The sequence below is a fragment of the Peromyscus maniculatus genome, chromosome 11, assembly GCF_049852395.1.
Source record: "Peromyscus maniculatus bairdii isolate BWxNUB_F1_BW_parent chromosome 11, HU_Pman_BW_mat_3.1, whole genome shotgun sequence".
Lineage (NCBI taxonomy): Eukaryota > Metazoa > Chordata > Mammalia > Rodentia > Cricetidae > Peromyscus > Peromyscus maniculatus.
In genome coordinates, this window is record NC_134862.1 from 74,676,351 (window position 1) to 74,694,437 (window position 18,087).

Sequence of the window (18,087 nt, forward strand, 5' to 3'; positions counted from 1 at the left end):
ATGCTAAAGGATAACAGAGGCAAACTGCGAGAGCATCACGATCCCATGTTTGCCTCTAAAAGAGACCTCCCTCATCCCCCACCCCGCATATCTTTACCAGGGCCACGCTTGGATCCCGATGAAACCACTTGTAAAAATGCCATTTTCACAACAACAGAAATCTGACTACACACTGGGAAGTAGATAAAACCAAAGCTCTGGCTCTCAGAATGCATCTTCCAAAGCGTTGGTGTTTGGCCAGCGAGATGCCGCACAGGCTTGCTGATGAACCTGACCAGAGTGTTCTGCAGGCCCCACGTGGTGGGAGGGGAGAACTGATTTCACAGAGATGTTCTCTGACTTCCACACTCACATGGTGGCGTGGGCTCGCTATCACATACAGAAGAAGTGTTTTAATTCAACCTGGCAAGAGGATGTTGCTACATATGGGTGTAGCCATTCTTTTGAGACAGGGTTTCTCTGTGTAGCCCTGACTGTCTTGGAACTCATTCTGTAGGCCAGGCTGCTCTCGAACTCAGATTCCCCTGCCTCTGCCTCCTGAGTGCTGGGATCAAGGGTGTGCACCACCACCACCACCACCAGGCTTCCATATTTGTAATTAACTTTAGGTTAGCATGTTAATAACGGGTTTCATGCATGACATTTTCATGCATGTGCCATTATCCTTTATTCTCACTTGTTATTCTTCCCCAATGTCTGCAATTTTAATTTTTAGATTTTACATGTATTAGTTTTTTGCCTGCATGTATATATGTATACATATCAAGTGTGTGCCTATTACCCTTAGAGTTCTGATCTGGCTTATTGTGAGTTTTGTTTGTATTTTTGAGACAATATTTCATATAGTCCAATTCCTGATCCTACGGCTTCAACCTCTCCAGTGTTGGGAGGACCGGTGTGTGCCATCACCCCTGGTGGATCAGGGAGACTGATTTGACTCTTCTTTTATGCATGTTCAATTTTTTTTTTTCCAGAATATCATAGTCTTGACTCTACAGGAAGCAAGTGCAGGAGGACTGCCCCCATGGCAGTGCTTGGCTAAGTCCCTGACACCAGGTCTACAGTGTCTCAGGCTCCTCCCCTGCAAAAGCTCACCGTCCCTAAACAGGGCAGGATTAAGTCTGGGATCCAGTGGGCATCAAGGCCAACCCCGCTGCTTTCAGAACAGAATCCCAGAGGTTCCCTTAGCCCAGCTCAGCCTGCTGGATCCAGGCCTCCATGAGAGCCTGTGGATGGGGCTGGCATGTTGCCTGTGCAGCTGAGAAGCCAGAACCCCAGCCAGCAGCAGCAGGAGGTGGAAGGCCAGCAACACCGAGTTCTCCCTTGAGGGAGGTAGAAACGATGGAAACCCCTGAGGGTTCCATCTCTCCCATCCAGAGAGCCTGAAGTTATGAAAGCCGGGGGCTCACTTCGTATCCTTGGTAACCAGCAACCCACACACATCACTAGAAAGCACCAACTCTGCTTGGTCAGTGGTATCGTTTGAGGCATGGCTCTTGACAGATGAAGTGACCATGTAGTGTTTCTATTGCTTTCTACCTTCCCCAAACTGTCTCTCACCTGAAACTAAGACCCTGCAGGACAGGTGTATCTCGGTCTTCAGCCCTTCCATTCCCCCATGCTCCATGCCCAATCCTGGAGAAAACTGCTCTGGGGCATGCGGAACACAGGTCTGGATAAAGAAGAAATGAGGGTCTCTCCTTCAGAACAGCAGATCAACCTGTGGGTCACCACTCCTTTGGCAAGCCTCTATCTCCAAAAATACTTAACATTAGGATTCAGAACAGTAGCAGAATTACAGTTATGAAGTAGCAACGAAAATAATGTTATGATTGGGGGTCATCACAACACGAGGAACTGCATTAAAGGGTGGCAGCGTTAGGAAGGGTGAGAACCACTGCTTCAGACCAAACAGCCCCCGCCCTCTCCTTGTTCATCATTGCTAAGTGGACAGTGGCTGGGCAAAATATACAATCCAAGCCTGACGAACTTTGTGCTACAAAAGAGTAAGAGAGGAGAACCGACGGCACGTGCCAAGTCTTCGGAGTGATTAGGTCTCGCTGCCGCGTCACCTGGCAGCCATCTCAAGGAGCTCTGGCCTCCACTTTTTGGTTTCTTCCCACTCAGTGCCTGGCCCAGGACCGTTCTCAGTGTGGCTCGCTGAAGAGACAGATCCACTCGCCCAGCAAGCATGCAGTAGGCAGCTGTAAAGTGCCCAGTGCTTTTCTACACTGGGGGAGCCATGAACAGAACAGCAAAGTCCTGCTATTCGTGTTCCTGTGGGGAGGCCAGACAAGGGAACACGGGGCTGGCACAGGAGCGAACTGACGGGGCCAGGGAGCTGCTATTTTATTTCCAACCATTTTAAATGTGCGCGCGCGCACACACACACACACACACACGCATACTCAAGCATGTGACAGTCAGGACAGCCCTCAGGACCCAGTTCCCTCTTTCCATCATGTGGATTCGGGGACCTAACTTAGCTTGTCAGGCCTACTGAGCCATCTCACTGGCCTGAGGTGGCTTTTATATGTTGCAGAAGGTCTCTCTAAGGGGACATCTGAACATAGACTTAAGGAGCTAGAGAACAGAGGCCACACAAACATCTGCAGAAGTCCTGTTTTGGGCCTTGGGGACAGTGGCATAAAGACCCTGAAGTAGGCACACAGCAGTGAATACAGGAGAAAGGCTGGTGTGGCTGTATCGTATTGGTACAAACAAAAAGCCTTGTCTTCTTTCTTTTTGATTAAAAACAAGCAGACACCACCATTCAGAAATTGAAAAAAAAATGTATTAAAGTATTCACAGAAGTACAAATGAAAATATCAAAAAGTAACAATGAATTTGATACTTCTCTCTAGCTGGATACATTTCCATTGAGAAAATAGAGACAGGAATTTTAATCTGTAAGCCATCCCTTTTAGGGGTCCCTTCACAATTCCCACTTAAGTTTTAGGATGCCTCCTTCTTCAGGTCAGAAGACATGGGGAGGGCAGGTCTGTCGTTTGGACGTGACCTCGATGTTATCTGTAGCCAGGCTCCAGAATGCAGAGTTGCAGGAAAGGGACTGGTACTCCAAAGGAGGTGGTGTGTGGAGTTAGGCTGGGAGGCCTGAGCACCGGAACGTTCCACAAGCAGTTAGAACCAGGCTACTGGGTCAGCCCAGGATGCTGACAGCAAACTGCTCCAGCCTAGGGAAGAAGACTGGCTTGGGCTGACAGAGAATCTGGCTCTGACTGGGCAGGGAGGTCATAGATCAGATGGAGGAGGCCCTTAAGAAGAGGTGTCGTTTCAACAAAGGCCACACAGCACCAGCATCATCTACACTGTCTCAGCACAGCCCTGAGAAGGTACAGTACCTGTCAGGAGGTATCTGGAATGTGCGATTTGGTTATGGAATTGCTGAGAAGAAAAAGGAGAATGCTGGCCCCCTCTGAAGTTTTTCCCATGTTAACGTCATGCTTGGGCTCTGCAATCTGTACCCTTTTAACCACAAATACCCTCAGTCAGCTGTGCTGTCCACCCAGTGACAAAAGCTTATTTAGAGACCTTAGCATCCGCTGAAGGATGGTGAGGACAATCTCAGGCTGCAAATTCCCTCGTATTTTAGAAAAGCATCAACACAAACTTCTCACTGTTCTCTGGCGGCATGGCTAATGGACGGTGTGTGTCAGCTAGCAGGAACAAATGGTTCTGATATCGTGAGAGTCTCACGTCCACTGAACACCTCATTCTCTAACTACAGGAAATGCTAATACGACAGGTTGAGCCCTTGGGTGAAAAGGCCACGTCTGCTGGAAATACTAACGGTTCTGTGAAGTCTCCAATAAGGCAAACCATGTCACTTGATGACAGAGATGTTTCTCATAGTTTCCAATTAGAAATGACTCTGAAAGAATATACAGAAAGAGCGAGACAATTTACATTACGTAGATTCATACCATTTCTTCACCATGCAACACTGGCCTCTCACATCGGGAAGATTAAATAGAATATACATATCCTTTATACACATCATCTTCTCTCTCTGAGTATACATGTGCTTGTCCTTGCTTGAGTCCTCAAGGCCACACGTGGTTTGGGGCTTTATCTGCACAAGAGTTCACTTTGGATTTGTTTCTTGCTTAGGATATGTTTGGGGTCTTCTCTTAGTCTTTCCGGATATCCGCATACACCACAGACTCTGATTTATTAATCTTGCCACTGTGATGTCCGCCAGAGTGGTCTAACTGTGCGTATATGACTGGGCCCTGGAGAAGAGAAGCCGAATTAGAGGTTTGGAAAAGCCGATGGTCCCTTAGCTCCAGGAACAGAAGCAATCATTACAGCCATTCTCTAGGTTTTCAAAGCAAGGACTCCTCCCCTTTGAAGAGTCAAGGTTTCTTATAATGATATGTGCAGGACTGACCTTAAAACTAGAGGAAGCATCCACTGCAGCCACCGAAGCGGGTACATGAAAATGAGCTCTGTTATCCCCTCTGGTTTTGTGCATACTTAGACATTTCTATGGAAATATCACATTCCTTCTTGGCGATGTGCTTTATTTTACCAGCTGCCAAAGCACTCATGAGCCTTTGCAACGGGGACCGGGCACAAGGACTAGATTGGGCCCCTGACCAACCCAAGGGCCACAGAGAGCTTGAGTTTCAGAATCATCCTGGTAGGAAATGATCTCATCCACAGAATTCATTTGTGCTGGTCACTTTATACATATAGGTCCTCAAACGGTTTACATATTCAATATAAATACAACATGATCCTTTCAGTCTGGCCCTATGATGAGTGATTAAAGGTCCGCTGCTTCCTGCACTACCCCTCCTCCCTTTGGCGTTAGAGACTGGTCCTCAGGTTTTGGGCGGGCTGGGGATGCCCTCCATTACTGCATTACCAGACTACCTCTCTGAGGTCCAATGCCAGTTAACTGTCTTTCCAAGTTATTATTATTATTTTTTAATTCACAAGCTAAGGAATGTAAAGAAAAGCTCTAAAGTACAAGTTCTTCCCTTTCCTCTTAGCATCGAGGAAGTCAACGAAGTCTAAGATGGCTGTCAGAGTCCAATCTAGGAGAGGAAGAGAGGCTGGGCTCCTGGGACCTGAGCAAATAAATGCCTGACTCTCAGGAGCCAAAGTCTGGGCAGAGGCTAATGGTTCAACTGCCAGAGGGCAGTTTACATTAATGACTTTTCCAACTCCTTTTAAACCTGTAAAATTGTAAATAAGCATGACAAAACAACTCTGGTTTACAAAAGAAAAATGCAGCACGACCCAAAGTCAGGTCCTCTCTCAACCCGGGGAACTCTGAGGGTCCAATGGTGTCCGTCAGCTTCCTACTATAATACAACAGCCAGCGCGGTAGCCAAACCATCAGTAGCCAGGAGCCCGACCTATGTCCACCAGGGTGTAAGCTAAGATCCTGCATTCTGACTTCCACAGAGAGGATGGGCCCAGGCCCAGGACTGTGGAATGGTACATCAGAAGTACTAAAATCAGTCAGTCACGAGACTTATCTGGACTTGGGGGAAGCCACACTCAGAATTCATGAGGCACTCTCTCTCTGCAGCCTGGCAGATGGCTATATGGCATCGGGCACACTTTGAATAAGCTCTAATGAGACCTTTTGACCCTGTGATGAGACTGAATGGTAGCTGTGAATCATCGAGGCAGTGCAGGACAGTGCACACCCGGCAGATGCCAGCTGTCAGCACCAGCATCACGTCACACAAGTCTACCTTAAAATACTGAGACAACTAACTGATCCAGTGAACCAAACGCAGAGCGTCCGCCTGACTGATCTGCAACACTAACCAGCTGTTTTAAGCACTTCTTTTTGGAGTGGTGGTGTTCCTGACACAGTGTGCACGCAGGAAACTAAGAGAAGGAAAGCATATAGAGTCATCTGCACCAGTCAGTGAATGTCAACATTCCAGGAAGTATTTCACGTGAGACAGTACTGTGTTTCCCATTGAGACTGCCTGGAAAGGCAGTGAACTGAGCTTGGACTGGTTGCCCCCCAAAGCCTGATAAGCCCATTCCTTCCCCACCCTTAGAAAACAGCAGGTCTAAAGTCGGGGTCTCCGTTACTCGATCACCTAGAACTTTGAGACTATGGAGGAGCCAGGCCAGGGGAAGGGATGTATAAACTAATGCAGAGGACTGTGGGGGCACGGTTGAGGCCAGGGGTCACCTAGTACAGGTTTCGGAAGCCAGGTTTGGGGCTCATTAAAAGATAATGTCCACTGGGGTCTCTGTGGAGCATGCCTCAGGACCTTGATTTTGACCATCAATGAGACCACTTTGGACTTTAGGAGAATCCAGGGAAACAAGAGTGATCTAGAAGTGAGCTCACTACTTCTAAGAGAGTCACATGAGGGTAAGAATTCAGAGGGAAAAGAGCAGTGACCGGACCCACAGGAGCCCAGCTGCTTTACAGTTGAACATTCAACCTCTTAACCCCCGCCCCCAATAACTATTACAAAACAATGAAGTGAAAATGTTGTCTGGCTACCACCCCAGTAATTTACCACACAAACAGGCCTTAGAGATGTTTCCAGAAGCCAGGTGTGGTGGTGCTCGCCTTTGATCCCAGCACTTGGGAAGCAGAGGCAGGTGGGTTTCTATGATGAATTCAGGGCCAGCCTGAGCTACAGGGGGATCCTGTTTCAAAACCAAAACAAAAAATTTCAAGAAACACAACGCCTGAAGTGGTCTATTCTTTTAGTTGAAATCTTTCAACTAGAGACGAAATCAGCTCTGAATCCCAAATTATCAAATTTAATTTCGTAATAGAACATGCTGCTGAAGGAGGAAGGAAGGAGGTCCAAAAAGAGGGTTCTTCTAGAAGTCTCTGCATAGTGGTGACCCCACCCGGCAGTCCTCAGTGTACCCCACGGTCACGGTGACCCCACCCAGCAGTCCTCAGTGTACCCCACGGTCACGGTGACCCCACCCAGCAGCCCTCAGTGTACCCCACGGTCACGGTGACCCGACCCGGCAGTCCTCAGTGTACCCCACGGTCACGGTGACCCCACCGGGCAGTCCTCAGTGTACCCCACGGTCACGGTGACCGCACCAACAGTCCTCAGTGTACCCCACAGTCACGGTGACCCCACCAGCAGTCTTCAGTGTACCCCACGGTCACGGTGACCCCACCCGGCAGTCCTCAGTGTACCCCACAGTCACGGTGACCCCACCGGGCAGTCCTCAGTGTACCCCACGGTCACGGTGATCCCACCAGCAGTCTTCAGTGTACCCCACGGTCACGGTGACCCCACCCAGCAGTCCTCAGTGTACCCCACGGTCACGATGACCCCACCCAGCAGTCCTCAGTGTACCCCACAGTCATAGTGACTCCACCAACAGTCCTCAGTGTACCCCACGGTCAGGTGACCCCACCAACAGTCCTCAGTGTACCCCACGGTCACGGTGACCCCACCCGGCAGTCCTCAGTGTACCCCACGGTCACGGTGACCCCACCCGGCAGTCCTCAGTCACGGTGACCCCACCCTGACAAAGTAGACCAAGCTGGCCTTGAAGTCAGTGACCCACGTATGTCTACTTCACAGACTGAAAAAACTCACTTTCAACCCCTTAACACTCCCTGAGGGGGAACACCTGCCTTCACCTTGTGCTCACCGACTGTTGGCAAAACACTCTTTCCAGGATTTACTTCACTGTGTTGTAGCTAGAAGTTTTCCTGTGTGTCCCGCCCGGTCCTGCAGCCGCTCAGTCCCAAGTAAACACACAGAGGCTTTATTAACTACAAACTGTATGGCCATGGCTCAGGCTCATTATTAACTAGCTCTTGTAACTTAATTTAACCCATTCCTATTAATCTATGTTTTGCCACGTGGCTTCATGGCATTACCTGTTCTCATATCTTGTTTCTCCTGGCACAGGCTTGCAGTGTCTGCCCTGACTCCACCTTTAACCTCCTTCTATCTCTGCGTGGATTTCCCACCTGCCTCTAAGCTGCCTTGCCATAGGCCAAAGCAGCTTTATTTATTATCCAATGGGAGCCACACACATTAACAGCCAGACATAAAAGTAAAACAGTGTATTCTGACACTGAGACAAACGAGATCAGTTCTGATTATTAAGAGAGTTGAGAAGAATTGGTCAAGCAGGAAAGAATTTGCGTGTCTTAGAACTGGACAGATGCAGGTCTAAAAGCCAGCTCACGAGTAATTCAACCCAAATAAGCCTTCAAAGCAAAGCAGAGACAATAAAATAATACATCATACAGGACCACTGTGAAGACTAGGAAGCTACATGAGATGTACATCTCAAAACTTCCCAGTGTCTAAATACAGCCATTGAAAAATATAGAAATATTCCATCGAATCACTGCACTCCAGATACCTGTCCTCTGCATGCCAAGGATTGACTCTTTCCAGAAAGGACCCAGAAAACCAACTCTTCAAATAATCTCACAAATTATCTAAAACCAGTTATGGTAAAAATGAAGCTTCACAAAGGGAAATGTCTTGCTTATCTTTCCTCCCACGCTATGGGGGCCCCGAGCTCTGCCCAGAGCCTTCCTAACTCCACTCCCAAATCGATCCTGCCTCCTGCTGTGCTGGCGGAGTCTTCCTGTGTTCCTGCTATTCAGCATTTTTTTTTTTGCTGCGACTAAGGACTTCCTGTGGGTCCCTAGGGTGAATCAAGATGTTGTCTCAGGCAGTCACAATTACTGACCCTTGCAGGTGACTAGAAGTGACCCACTCTTGGCCTAAGGGGCTAGGAAAGAAGTCTGTGGGGGCTCCTGGCAGACGTCTCATGACAGACGATGCACACGAGGAAACCCGGAGTTCCTTCCTTTGACCCATTTTTACATGATGCCAAAAGGCAGCCCTCTGAGGCTCAGAGAAAGGGGCTGCAAAACAAGACAGTTTGAAGCCAGTCATAGTGGTGGTCAAACTCACAGAGACCCACCTGCCTCTGCCGCCCAAGGGCTGGGATTAAAGGTGTGCGCCACCACCACCTGGAGAGATCGGGTCTTGTAAGTAGCCCAGACTGGCCTTGAATTCTTGATCCTCCTGACTCAGCCTCCCAAGCTTGGTATGTGCTATATATACCAAGCAAAAGTGTGCTTTATTCAGTCTGACATCTCCTATGTACCTACTTACCTACCTACCATCTATCTATCATCTATCTATCTCTATTATCTATCTATCTATCATCTATCTCTATTATCTACCATCTATCTTAGAAACTTAATCTAGGGTTTTGGGCAATGCTAAAAAGTATACTCCCTGCCACTGAGATCCCTAACCCCTGCAACTTTTAATTGGGGTGTTCTGAATACTTATAATCAAGGTAATTAATAAGGTGAGTTTACTACAGTCCCTTTTCATTCAGAGTTTTGCTTCCCATGGTTTCAGTCAGTCAAAGGCAGCCCCCCCCCCCAAATTAAATGGAAAATTCTGGTTTGGTTTGGTTTTTGGCATACTTCATTTTGGATAATACCTATTGCTAATCTGTATTGTGCCCCCCCCTCAGTTTCATCAGTCCCACTCTGTAACCCAGGCTGGCCTGAAGCTGGCGGTCAGTCTGTCTCTGTCCCGCTCTATCCAGCACAGCTGCTCTGGTCTGTGAGCAGCACCGAGTGTCGTCATCCCCCACCCCACCTGTCTGACGGATCTTTCTTTCCTCGTTATGTGCAAAGTTCTATCTCCTCGTTTACTTGCAAGAAAACGACTTTAATGTCCTTGTTTAAGAATCCCATTGTCTCTGTCATTTCTGGGTTCATATTTTAAAAGGTTTATTAATTGTTTTATGTGTGTGAATGTTTGCTTACATATATGTATGTGCACCGTGTGTGTGCCTGGTGCCCAAGGAAGCCAGAAGGGGGTGTCAGATATCCTAGAATTAAGAGTTATAGACAATTGTGAGTCACACTGTGAATACTAGGAACCGAACCCAGGTCCTTTGCAAATGCAGCAAGAGCTCTTAACTGCTGAACCATCTCTCCAGCCCCTAGGCCCCAGGGGATAGTTGGTTTCTATCTGCTGATTTAGTTACCTGATTCTCTCTCTCTCTCCCCCTCCCTCTCTCTCTCTCTCTCTCTCTCTCTCTCTCTCTCTCTCTCTCTCTCTCTCTCTCGAACACTTCACGAATTTGTGTGTCATCCTTGTACCGGGCCATGCTAATCTTCTCCGTATCAGTCCAATTTTAGTATGAAACGAGTACTAGTTACCTGCTTCTTGTATGCCTGGTTTCCCTAAGCCTTCTTTGAGGGAGGGTTTCTATGGAGCCCAGCTTGGGGTTTAGGCAATCCTCTCACCTCAGCCTCCCAAGTACTGGTATTACAAGTATGTGACCACACCTGGCCATATGCCTAGACATTTTTGATTGGTACCAGATATGAATTTTACACAGTCGGCACTGGATTGCTGGGAATTGTTGCATTCTGATGTGGCATCCAGCTAAATTACTTCTGGACGAGTTGAAATCTCTAAAGGCTTCTTTTCAAGCTCTGTAAAAATGGGTCCCGAGTACCCTTTATCTGGATATTTAAGCACCTGCAAAGGTGTGACTACTCCGAGCACCAGGGCTAACAGGTTTCTCTACAAACTATTCCCAGCTCCAAGCACTGTGGTTCTTTCCCCGGTCTCAAATGTGTTCTACCATGTATGCACAAATCTATACTCAGGCCCAAATTCTCAGAGACGCCACTCCAGGTTTGTGAAGTGTGCATACACTCATGGGCACACACCCTCTTCCTCGGAAATGTCTGTTTTTCTGTCTCAAACTCACGGTTCGGCCTCTGCAGGTCAGTGAACTAGCTTTCCCTCTCTGCACTGGTCTGTGGCACGCTGGTGCAGTCACAGGCCTGCACTGTTGCTTTTCTCTGAGATCAGAGTGTTGTGTGACCTAGTTTACAATGTCTCAAAAGCCACTGTTCCACTGTTCAGAGCTAAGAGTCCGGTTTTCCAGCAGCAGAGCAATGGGCAGAACTCCAAGGGCAGGACAGAGCTTCCCCAGGGCTTCCAAAGCCATTAAACCTGTCTGTAACTCTCCTGACGTCATCACAGCCCTATTCCTAGTTAGGACCCAAATCAGTAAACTGAGGTAGACTGTGGCGATGGAGGGAGGGAGAGAGCAGGGAGGGGGTAGGAACAGGTTATGGCCTGGTGCCACCACAGAACAGCTGCTGTCTAGGAGGCTGGGTTTGGACCCCAACCCTGACAGCACGGTGTGCTTTTAGAGTGAGGCCTCAGTTTCCTCACCACCCTCACCATGTGTAAGACCCGTGGAAGAAGACCTCAAGTGTTATGTATGGAGCATACATATTCTTGTACTGTTTGTGAAGTCCAGTCCCTTTAGCTATCACCTCCTCAGGGCAAAGCAGAAGTGGCCAAATCCCTGACAATGGTTCCTACTCCACACAGACCCCACGGGCACTAAGCTACGAGGCTTTGACGAAGCCATAGTTATGGTTCAAAACTAGACGCACAATACAAAGCAGGGTGCAGGGTCCTGTACTAAATTCCAAATGAAAGACATTCTTCAGAACCTTCCACGATAAGCAGAAAGCAAACACCCTTCCTTATTCATCCAGCCTATAAATTATCCGGACAAGCATTTCCTCTCAATTACACATTTTTCCGATTTATTTATTTTGTTTCTAAGTATTTTGCCTGCACATATGTACATACACCACATCTGTGCTTGCAGCCTGTGGAGGTCAGGCGAGGGGACTGGACTGCCTGCAACTATAGTTATAAATGACTGAGCCGCCAGGTGGGTGCTGGGAACTGAACCAGGGTCCCTCTGCAAGAGCAGCCAAGTGCTCCCAACTGCTGGGCCACCTCTCCAGCCCCTCAATTTTTTCTAGAGAAAACCAATTTTCTGTTTTATTATCAATACCAAGATTATCAACTTTTCCCTGAAAACAAATTTTCGGGTACTCTGCACCATAAATCCTGAACACTGTGACTGGCCATGAAATAAATTTCTTGCTTTATTATTAATACTGAGAATACCCACTTTCCCTAATTTCTGTGTGTGCGTGCACATGTGCATGCATGAACATGTGTGTGCTAAAGACGACCTTGCATGTATGTGGTTTCTCAGGTGTCTTCCACTTTTCTTTGCATACAGGGTCTCCCGCACATCTCTTTCCTTGTTTTTTGGAGACAGGGTCTTTCTACATAGCCCTGGCTGTCCTGGAACTCACTATGTAGACCAGGCTGGCCTAGAATTCACAGAGATCCACCAGCTTCTGCCTCCCTAGTGCTGGGATTAAAGGTGTGTGTCACCATGCCCTGCAAGACGGTCTTTCAATGGGACCTGGGACTTGCAATTAGCTAGGCTAGCTGGCTAGTGAGCCGAAGGGGTCCATCGTCCCCACCTCTCCAGCCCTGTGACTGGAAGTGTATACCACCCTCCAGCTCCTCCTCCTCCTTTATGTGGGTTCTGAGGATTGGACCCAGGTCCTCTGCCGAGAACTTGACTGAACGAAGTACTGCCCCAGCTCTTCCCTGTTAAATTCTTACGAGTACTTTAGAATATAGTTTACTAGATTCTCCTCTCTTGGGCAACTGAAGAATGTTTGGCAGCTGACAAAGCCGCTTGCTACTTGCACAAAGGAGACACCTTTTTAAAAAATGTTAGTGGTGGTTTGGTGGGAGACTTTCCTAAGATCGGTTCTTTTTTTTTTTTTTTTAAAGATTTATTTATTTATTTATTTATTATGTATACAGTGTTCTGCCTGCATGTATGCCGGCAGGCCAGAAGAGGGCACCAGATCTCATCACAGATGGTTGTGAGCCACCATGTGGTTGCTGGGAATTGAACTCAGGACCTCTGGAAAAGCAGTCGGTGCTCTTAACCTCTGAGCCATCTCTCCAGCCCCTAAGATTGGTTCTTTGCCACACATTTTCCTGTGGTCTTCGTAGACCAGCCCTTCGATTCCTCCACCATCCTCCCTTTCCCTGCATGTCCACTACCGTGAGACTACCGCGGTTTTCTCCCTCGTGCCACACATAGAGCGGAGGGCCGTCGGCGGTTACCTGGTGAGATCCGGCGGAAGGCGGACTCTTTACTAGGCCCTCTGTGTCGGAGGGGTACTTCCGTGGAGCCTGCTTAACGGGCGACAAACGCTCTGAGGTGCTGCAGCTGATGAGTGACAATTCAAAGAACAAATGCAAAAACGAAAAATTATAACAAATGGAAACAAAAGTGATGAAAGTCGTGGCACAATGGAGCAACAGACAATGAAAAGCAAAACAGTAGAAAACAAAACAGCAGGTCTCCAGAAAATCAGTAGCTCAGAACCCCCTTCCGCTCCGCTCCTGACACTCGGGTGGTCTTCTAAACCAGTCAGCAGGAGGGCGGCAAGTAGCAACCCTTTCTCTCTGTGGGGTGCTATTCCCCTCCTGCCCTCCACCCGGCTTCAGGATAAATGTTAAAAGGGGTATGCTCTTATATTTTTGGTTGTGAGCCTAGGCTTTGATGGCTGAGTTATCCCTCCAGCTCTTGAAAAACCAAAAGGAAAACCAAACAAACAAAAAAAAGGAGTAAGCTCACCAGGCGGTGGTGGCACACGCCTTTAAATCCCAGCAACTCTGGAGGCAGAGCCAGGAGGATCTCTGTGAGTTCGAGGCCAGCCTGGGCTACAGAGCGAGTTCCAGGACAGGAACCAAAATAACATAGAGAAACCCTGTCTCGAAAAACAAAACAGAAAAAACAAAACAAACAAACAAAAAAAAAAAAAAACAAAAAAAAGTGGTAAGTTCTACTAGCTTAATGGCCAAGTGCTTTAGTCCCCATTCAAGGAAAGACTCTTCTGGATGAATTTCAAAAATCACCGGCCACATCCGGATTCAGCACCATGGCTCCCCTTCTCCTACCAACATCACAATCAAACAAAACCAAAAACACAAAAACCTCAAAACACAAACAGCCAGAAGTCATGACCATGAGAAACTCTGGAATGTCACATGGACTGAGCTCTGTGAGAAGTATGGGAGCATCTTTAGAAAGTGCTATCCCCATGACTAAGTGGGGGAAAGTGAACAGGAAGCAGGTTCTTAGGGCTGTGTCAGTAGTGCTGACACACTATCTTAACAAGTAAGGAGTCTGGAGAGGACCACATCGAAAGTGTTATTACCGAGACCAAAGCATCCTGGGCACTTTGCAAACTGCCCTCTCTGGAATGGGAGGCTACATGCCCTAAGCCAAACTGTTCAATCATTCTAACGCAAAGGTGGCCTTACTGGCCAACAACAGAATTCATGTATGAAAACCACACATGTATTTTACATGGAGGACATGCACACACACACTGAGATGAACCTAACTTCATCTGGATGTTGCGTTTTATGTTTTCAGTACAGTCAAACGACACACCCATGAACAAACCATACTAGCTGCTGGGTTAGCACCGGGCGGGCTGGTTAGTGTCAACCAGGGGAATGGGTTGAACATGTGCACATAATATTAACAGCAATGGCCAATGTGATCAGTTACCATGTGTCTAGTGGGAGTAGAAGAGGAGACCCAGTCCTGTTACAGTGCCAATGTGTCTCCAATGTCAGTTTTTGTTTTGTTTTGTTTTTACTTTATATACATTGGTGTTTTGCCTGCATATATGTCTGTGTGAGGGTGTCAGATCTTGGAGTTACAGACAGCTGTGAGCTGCCATGTGGGGGCTGGGAATTGAACCAGGGTCCCCTGGAAGAGCAGTTGGTGCTCTTAACCACTGAGCCATCTCTCCAGCCCCACTCTTTTTTTTTTTTTTCTTAAAGGGAAGATAAGTAGGATCTGGTCTCAGCACAGCAAGAAGAAAAGCAGGAAATGGTGTGGGGGTGGGGGGTGGGGACCAAAGTGAGACTAGCAGCAACCACGGTGCCATGCAGGGCCCTGGAAAGAAACATCTTCCTGCCCACTTCATTAACAAGCGATAAGTACGGCTCGAAGCGTTACTACCTCAGATGAGTCTCAAGTTGAAAACCATCAATCCCACTGTATTTAAAACAACCCCCATGCAAGGGAACAACAGTCAGCAGAACAGACGCATTCCAAGCAAGTAATACCTGGATCAGAACACTCTAGACTTGTTTAAACACAGCACTCCTAACAACTCGAGGTCAGCAAAGCCCACAGAGAGAGGCTCCCGCCATCCGGGCATGCAGTCCTCTCTAATCACAGTGCCTCTAGGATGGCTCAAGTTAGCCTGTGCGTGCGTGACGTTGCTCGGGCTATACTGACTTGAATCCAGCCTTCATCCCCAGGCTTACCGCGTGAGTGCTATAGCTTACGTGAGTTAGCTTTCCAGCTGGAGTGGGGAAAAGAGAAGGTCTTGCAGTTAGACAGCGCCCTATGCTCAGATGTGAGACATCGTAACAAAGCCACACACATCTTCCTTCTTCCTGGGACGTGTTGACATTCACTCTTACTCTCCCGGTTGAGGTGCAGCAAGCAAGCAAGAGCGAAGTGCTGCGGCTGCTCGGGTGGCAGTGGGGTGGGGACACAGCCAGGAGGCCCTGCCTCACACTGGGCTGGGGGGTCATTCGCTAGCAGAGCATCTCCAGCGAGCAAGCAAGAGGAAGGCCCTTGTAAGGTCAGTAGCAGCAGCACATTACGATTAAACTGTTTTTTAACCTTCCCTCGTTTCCACGTTTTACATTTGTTTATTTGTGTGCAGGGAATCTGAGGGTGTAGGGAGGGGCACAAACATGTATGTATACCATGGCATGCAAATGGAGGGCAAAGGGGAATTCGTGAGGAGTTAGTTCCTTCCTACCGGATGGACTGCAGGGATCACACTCTGGTCATTCGTCTTGGGGACAACCATCTTTACCTGCTGAACTATCTTGCCAGGCCCCGCTGTTATTCTGAGACAAGGTCTCATGTAGCCCAGGCTGGCCTCAAACCCACTAGGTAGCCAAGTATGACCTTGAACTATTTCCCAAGTACCAGAATTACCGACGTGTGCCACCATGCCTGGCAAAGTTAAACCCTTAAATTGGGTAAGTGATGTCTGTGGCTTAAGAGTTCTAATTGCTGAGTGGATGGAACTGAAACTCGGCACCTGACTGCTGAGCAATTCATCTCTCTAAACCTCAGCAGAAAACTACAGGAGAGAGACTGGCATCCACTTCTGCAGCGAACAGCAAGCCTCTGATGGCCGCTTCCTCACACCAAACCCGAGGACCGCTTGGGCCCGATGGAAAAGCAAACAGCAGATAATGCTTCCTTCACGGTGCTTTTCCTGATTTCTTCTCTCTAGCCCTCCTCTGAAAGCCCGCGGCTCTTACCCAGTGTAATCCCGTTTGGAGTGCTTTCTTCTGTAGAGGACAACCAGAACCAGGCTGATGAGCAGCGTGAGGCCAAGGACCACGGCAGTAACCGTGCCCACCACCACCCAAACCAGGAACACCAACAGATTGTCTAGAGGAGAGAACAGTGTGAGGGGGGTGGGGGACAGAGAGAAGAAAAGGCATTTCGTTAATTTAATAAGCAGGAGTCTTCCTTTAGCAGTTAGCATTTTTTTTTAATCCTCTTTCATTAGCCAAACTACACAGAGCAGCGTCTAATGATGACCCACGGCTGGCACACCCATGGCCTGTCAGTGGAAAACGACCTAGAGAACCAAGCATTTCTACCCCCACAACCCCTCTCCACATTCTAGAGTCAAAGCGAAGCTGGAGACGTGACACCAATCATCTCCAGCAGGAGGCTGTCTCAGGAGACACTGAAACCTGCGTTCCCTGTACATCTCCACAAGGGAAGAAGTTTCGGGATCGCTGTAAGAGAGACTAAGCTATCATCCTAGACAATATCCGACAGACTCAGTCTCCTTTTTCTGCAGCCCACTTCACCCAACCACAGTGAATTTGGTCGGCCTTGCTCTTAACACTGAATCACTAACGTGCCTGAAATCAGAGCCCCGGGCTCCAGACTCAGGTGTGGGAAGGGAAGCCTCCTGCTGTGCTGACTGAACCATGAGCTCGGCTGGAACAAGCCCCAGAGTCCACAGAGCTGGGAAGGCAGAAACCACCCCTGCAAGGCTTGGGGATGTGGCTCAGTGGCAGAGTACTTGGCCAGCATTGGTAAGGCCTGGGTTTGATATCCAACACCATAAAAATAAACTCCAAAAACAGTTCTTTCCAAATACACCTTGAACTATAAATCTTATTCTCTAGCTACACATGATAAAAGAGACCACGTCCCATCACATCAACCGCCGTGGGAAAGTACCTATTTCCACCACGTGGAGCCTAATCTGCCCAGGCCGGACGACGATATCAGGAGGATTTTTGACATCACAGATATAGGTGCCGTTGTGAACAGACTGAATATTGTCTATATTGATTGACGCGTCTTTCTTGTCAAGGTCCCCAGCCCAGGTGACTCGGTCTTTAAACGGTGGATAGTCCCCGATGTACACTTGTCCTTGTGAGTAGTGGAAAAACTGCAGGGGAAACAGAACACATGAGCTCCGCTCTCAAAGGCGGAGTTCCCGCCCGGCGTCTGGAACAGCCGCGCTGTGCTGCCGAAGGATGGCCAATCACACCGGGGCTTGGCAAAGGGCCTTCACTCTCTCATCCTTCTGCCTTCCACCACAGGGTGGCACAACACCAAATCCTTGCCCAATGCCAGGTTCACTGGCCTCCAGCTTTCCAAACTCTGGATCTGTAAGAAATAAGTCTATGTTCCTTATAAATCACCCAGCCAGTCACGGCCACTTTATTACAGCATAAAAAGGGGCTTAGAAACCTATTGTTCGCCATAAACCTGTAGTACGCCTTCCTCATTCTATCGCCCTCCCCACGCAATCCACATCCTAACGGTCTGCTATTTCACAAATCAACCCCAGTCCCCTGCTTTCTCCATCTGCTTTCATAAAGCTTCATCTCCCCTTGCCTGCCTTGAATTTCACAAGCGAGGGATGTGTGAAGCGCAGAAAACCTCAGTGACCTGCCCAAGGTCACAGGTCTCAGAGATGGAATTCAACCGCAGCTTTGATTCAAAGTCTATGTGATTTCTGTGATTTCACACCTCTCCTGCTTGGCTACCGTTTGCCTGCTCAAAGTCAGCTGCTGCCTGTCTTCCTGTCTCCCTCCCTCCCCTCTCCCC

The 18,087-nt window shown here is 48.3% G+C and overlaps 1 protein-coding gene and 1 pseudogene across 3 annotated transcripts in view; both read right to left on the bottom strand.

Annotated features, from left to right (window-relative positions):
* Window positions 1-2,772: 2,772 nt before the first annotated feature.
* Mpzl1 (myelin protein zero like 1) overlaps window positions 2,773-18,087 on the bottom strand; it is a 45,317-nt gene continuing 30,002 nt past the window's right edge. For 2 of the 3 annotated variants that reach the window (XM_042258501.2, XM_042258502.2), the window contains exons 3-6: window positions 17,209-17,422; window positions 16,266-16,398; window positions 13,017-13,122; window positions 2,773-4,253 (exon numbers count right to left, since the gene is read on the bottom strand). In XM_042258501.2, coding sequence (XP_042114435.1) covers window positions 4,152-4,253; window positions 13,017-13,122; window positions 16,266-16,398; window positions 17,209-17,422 — 555 coding nt within the window. In that variant the 3' untranslated portion in view covers window positions 2,773-4,151. The remainder of the gene's footprint in view (window positions 4,254-13,016; window positions 13,123-16,265; window positions 16,399-17,208; window positions 17,423-18,087) is intronic. The other variant, XM_042258503.2, reaches the window with a different exon arrangement.
* LOC143267893 (U6 spliceosomal RNA) lies at window positions 10,096-10,196 on the bottom strand (annotated as a pseudogene).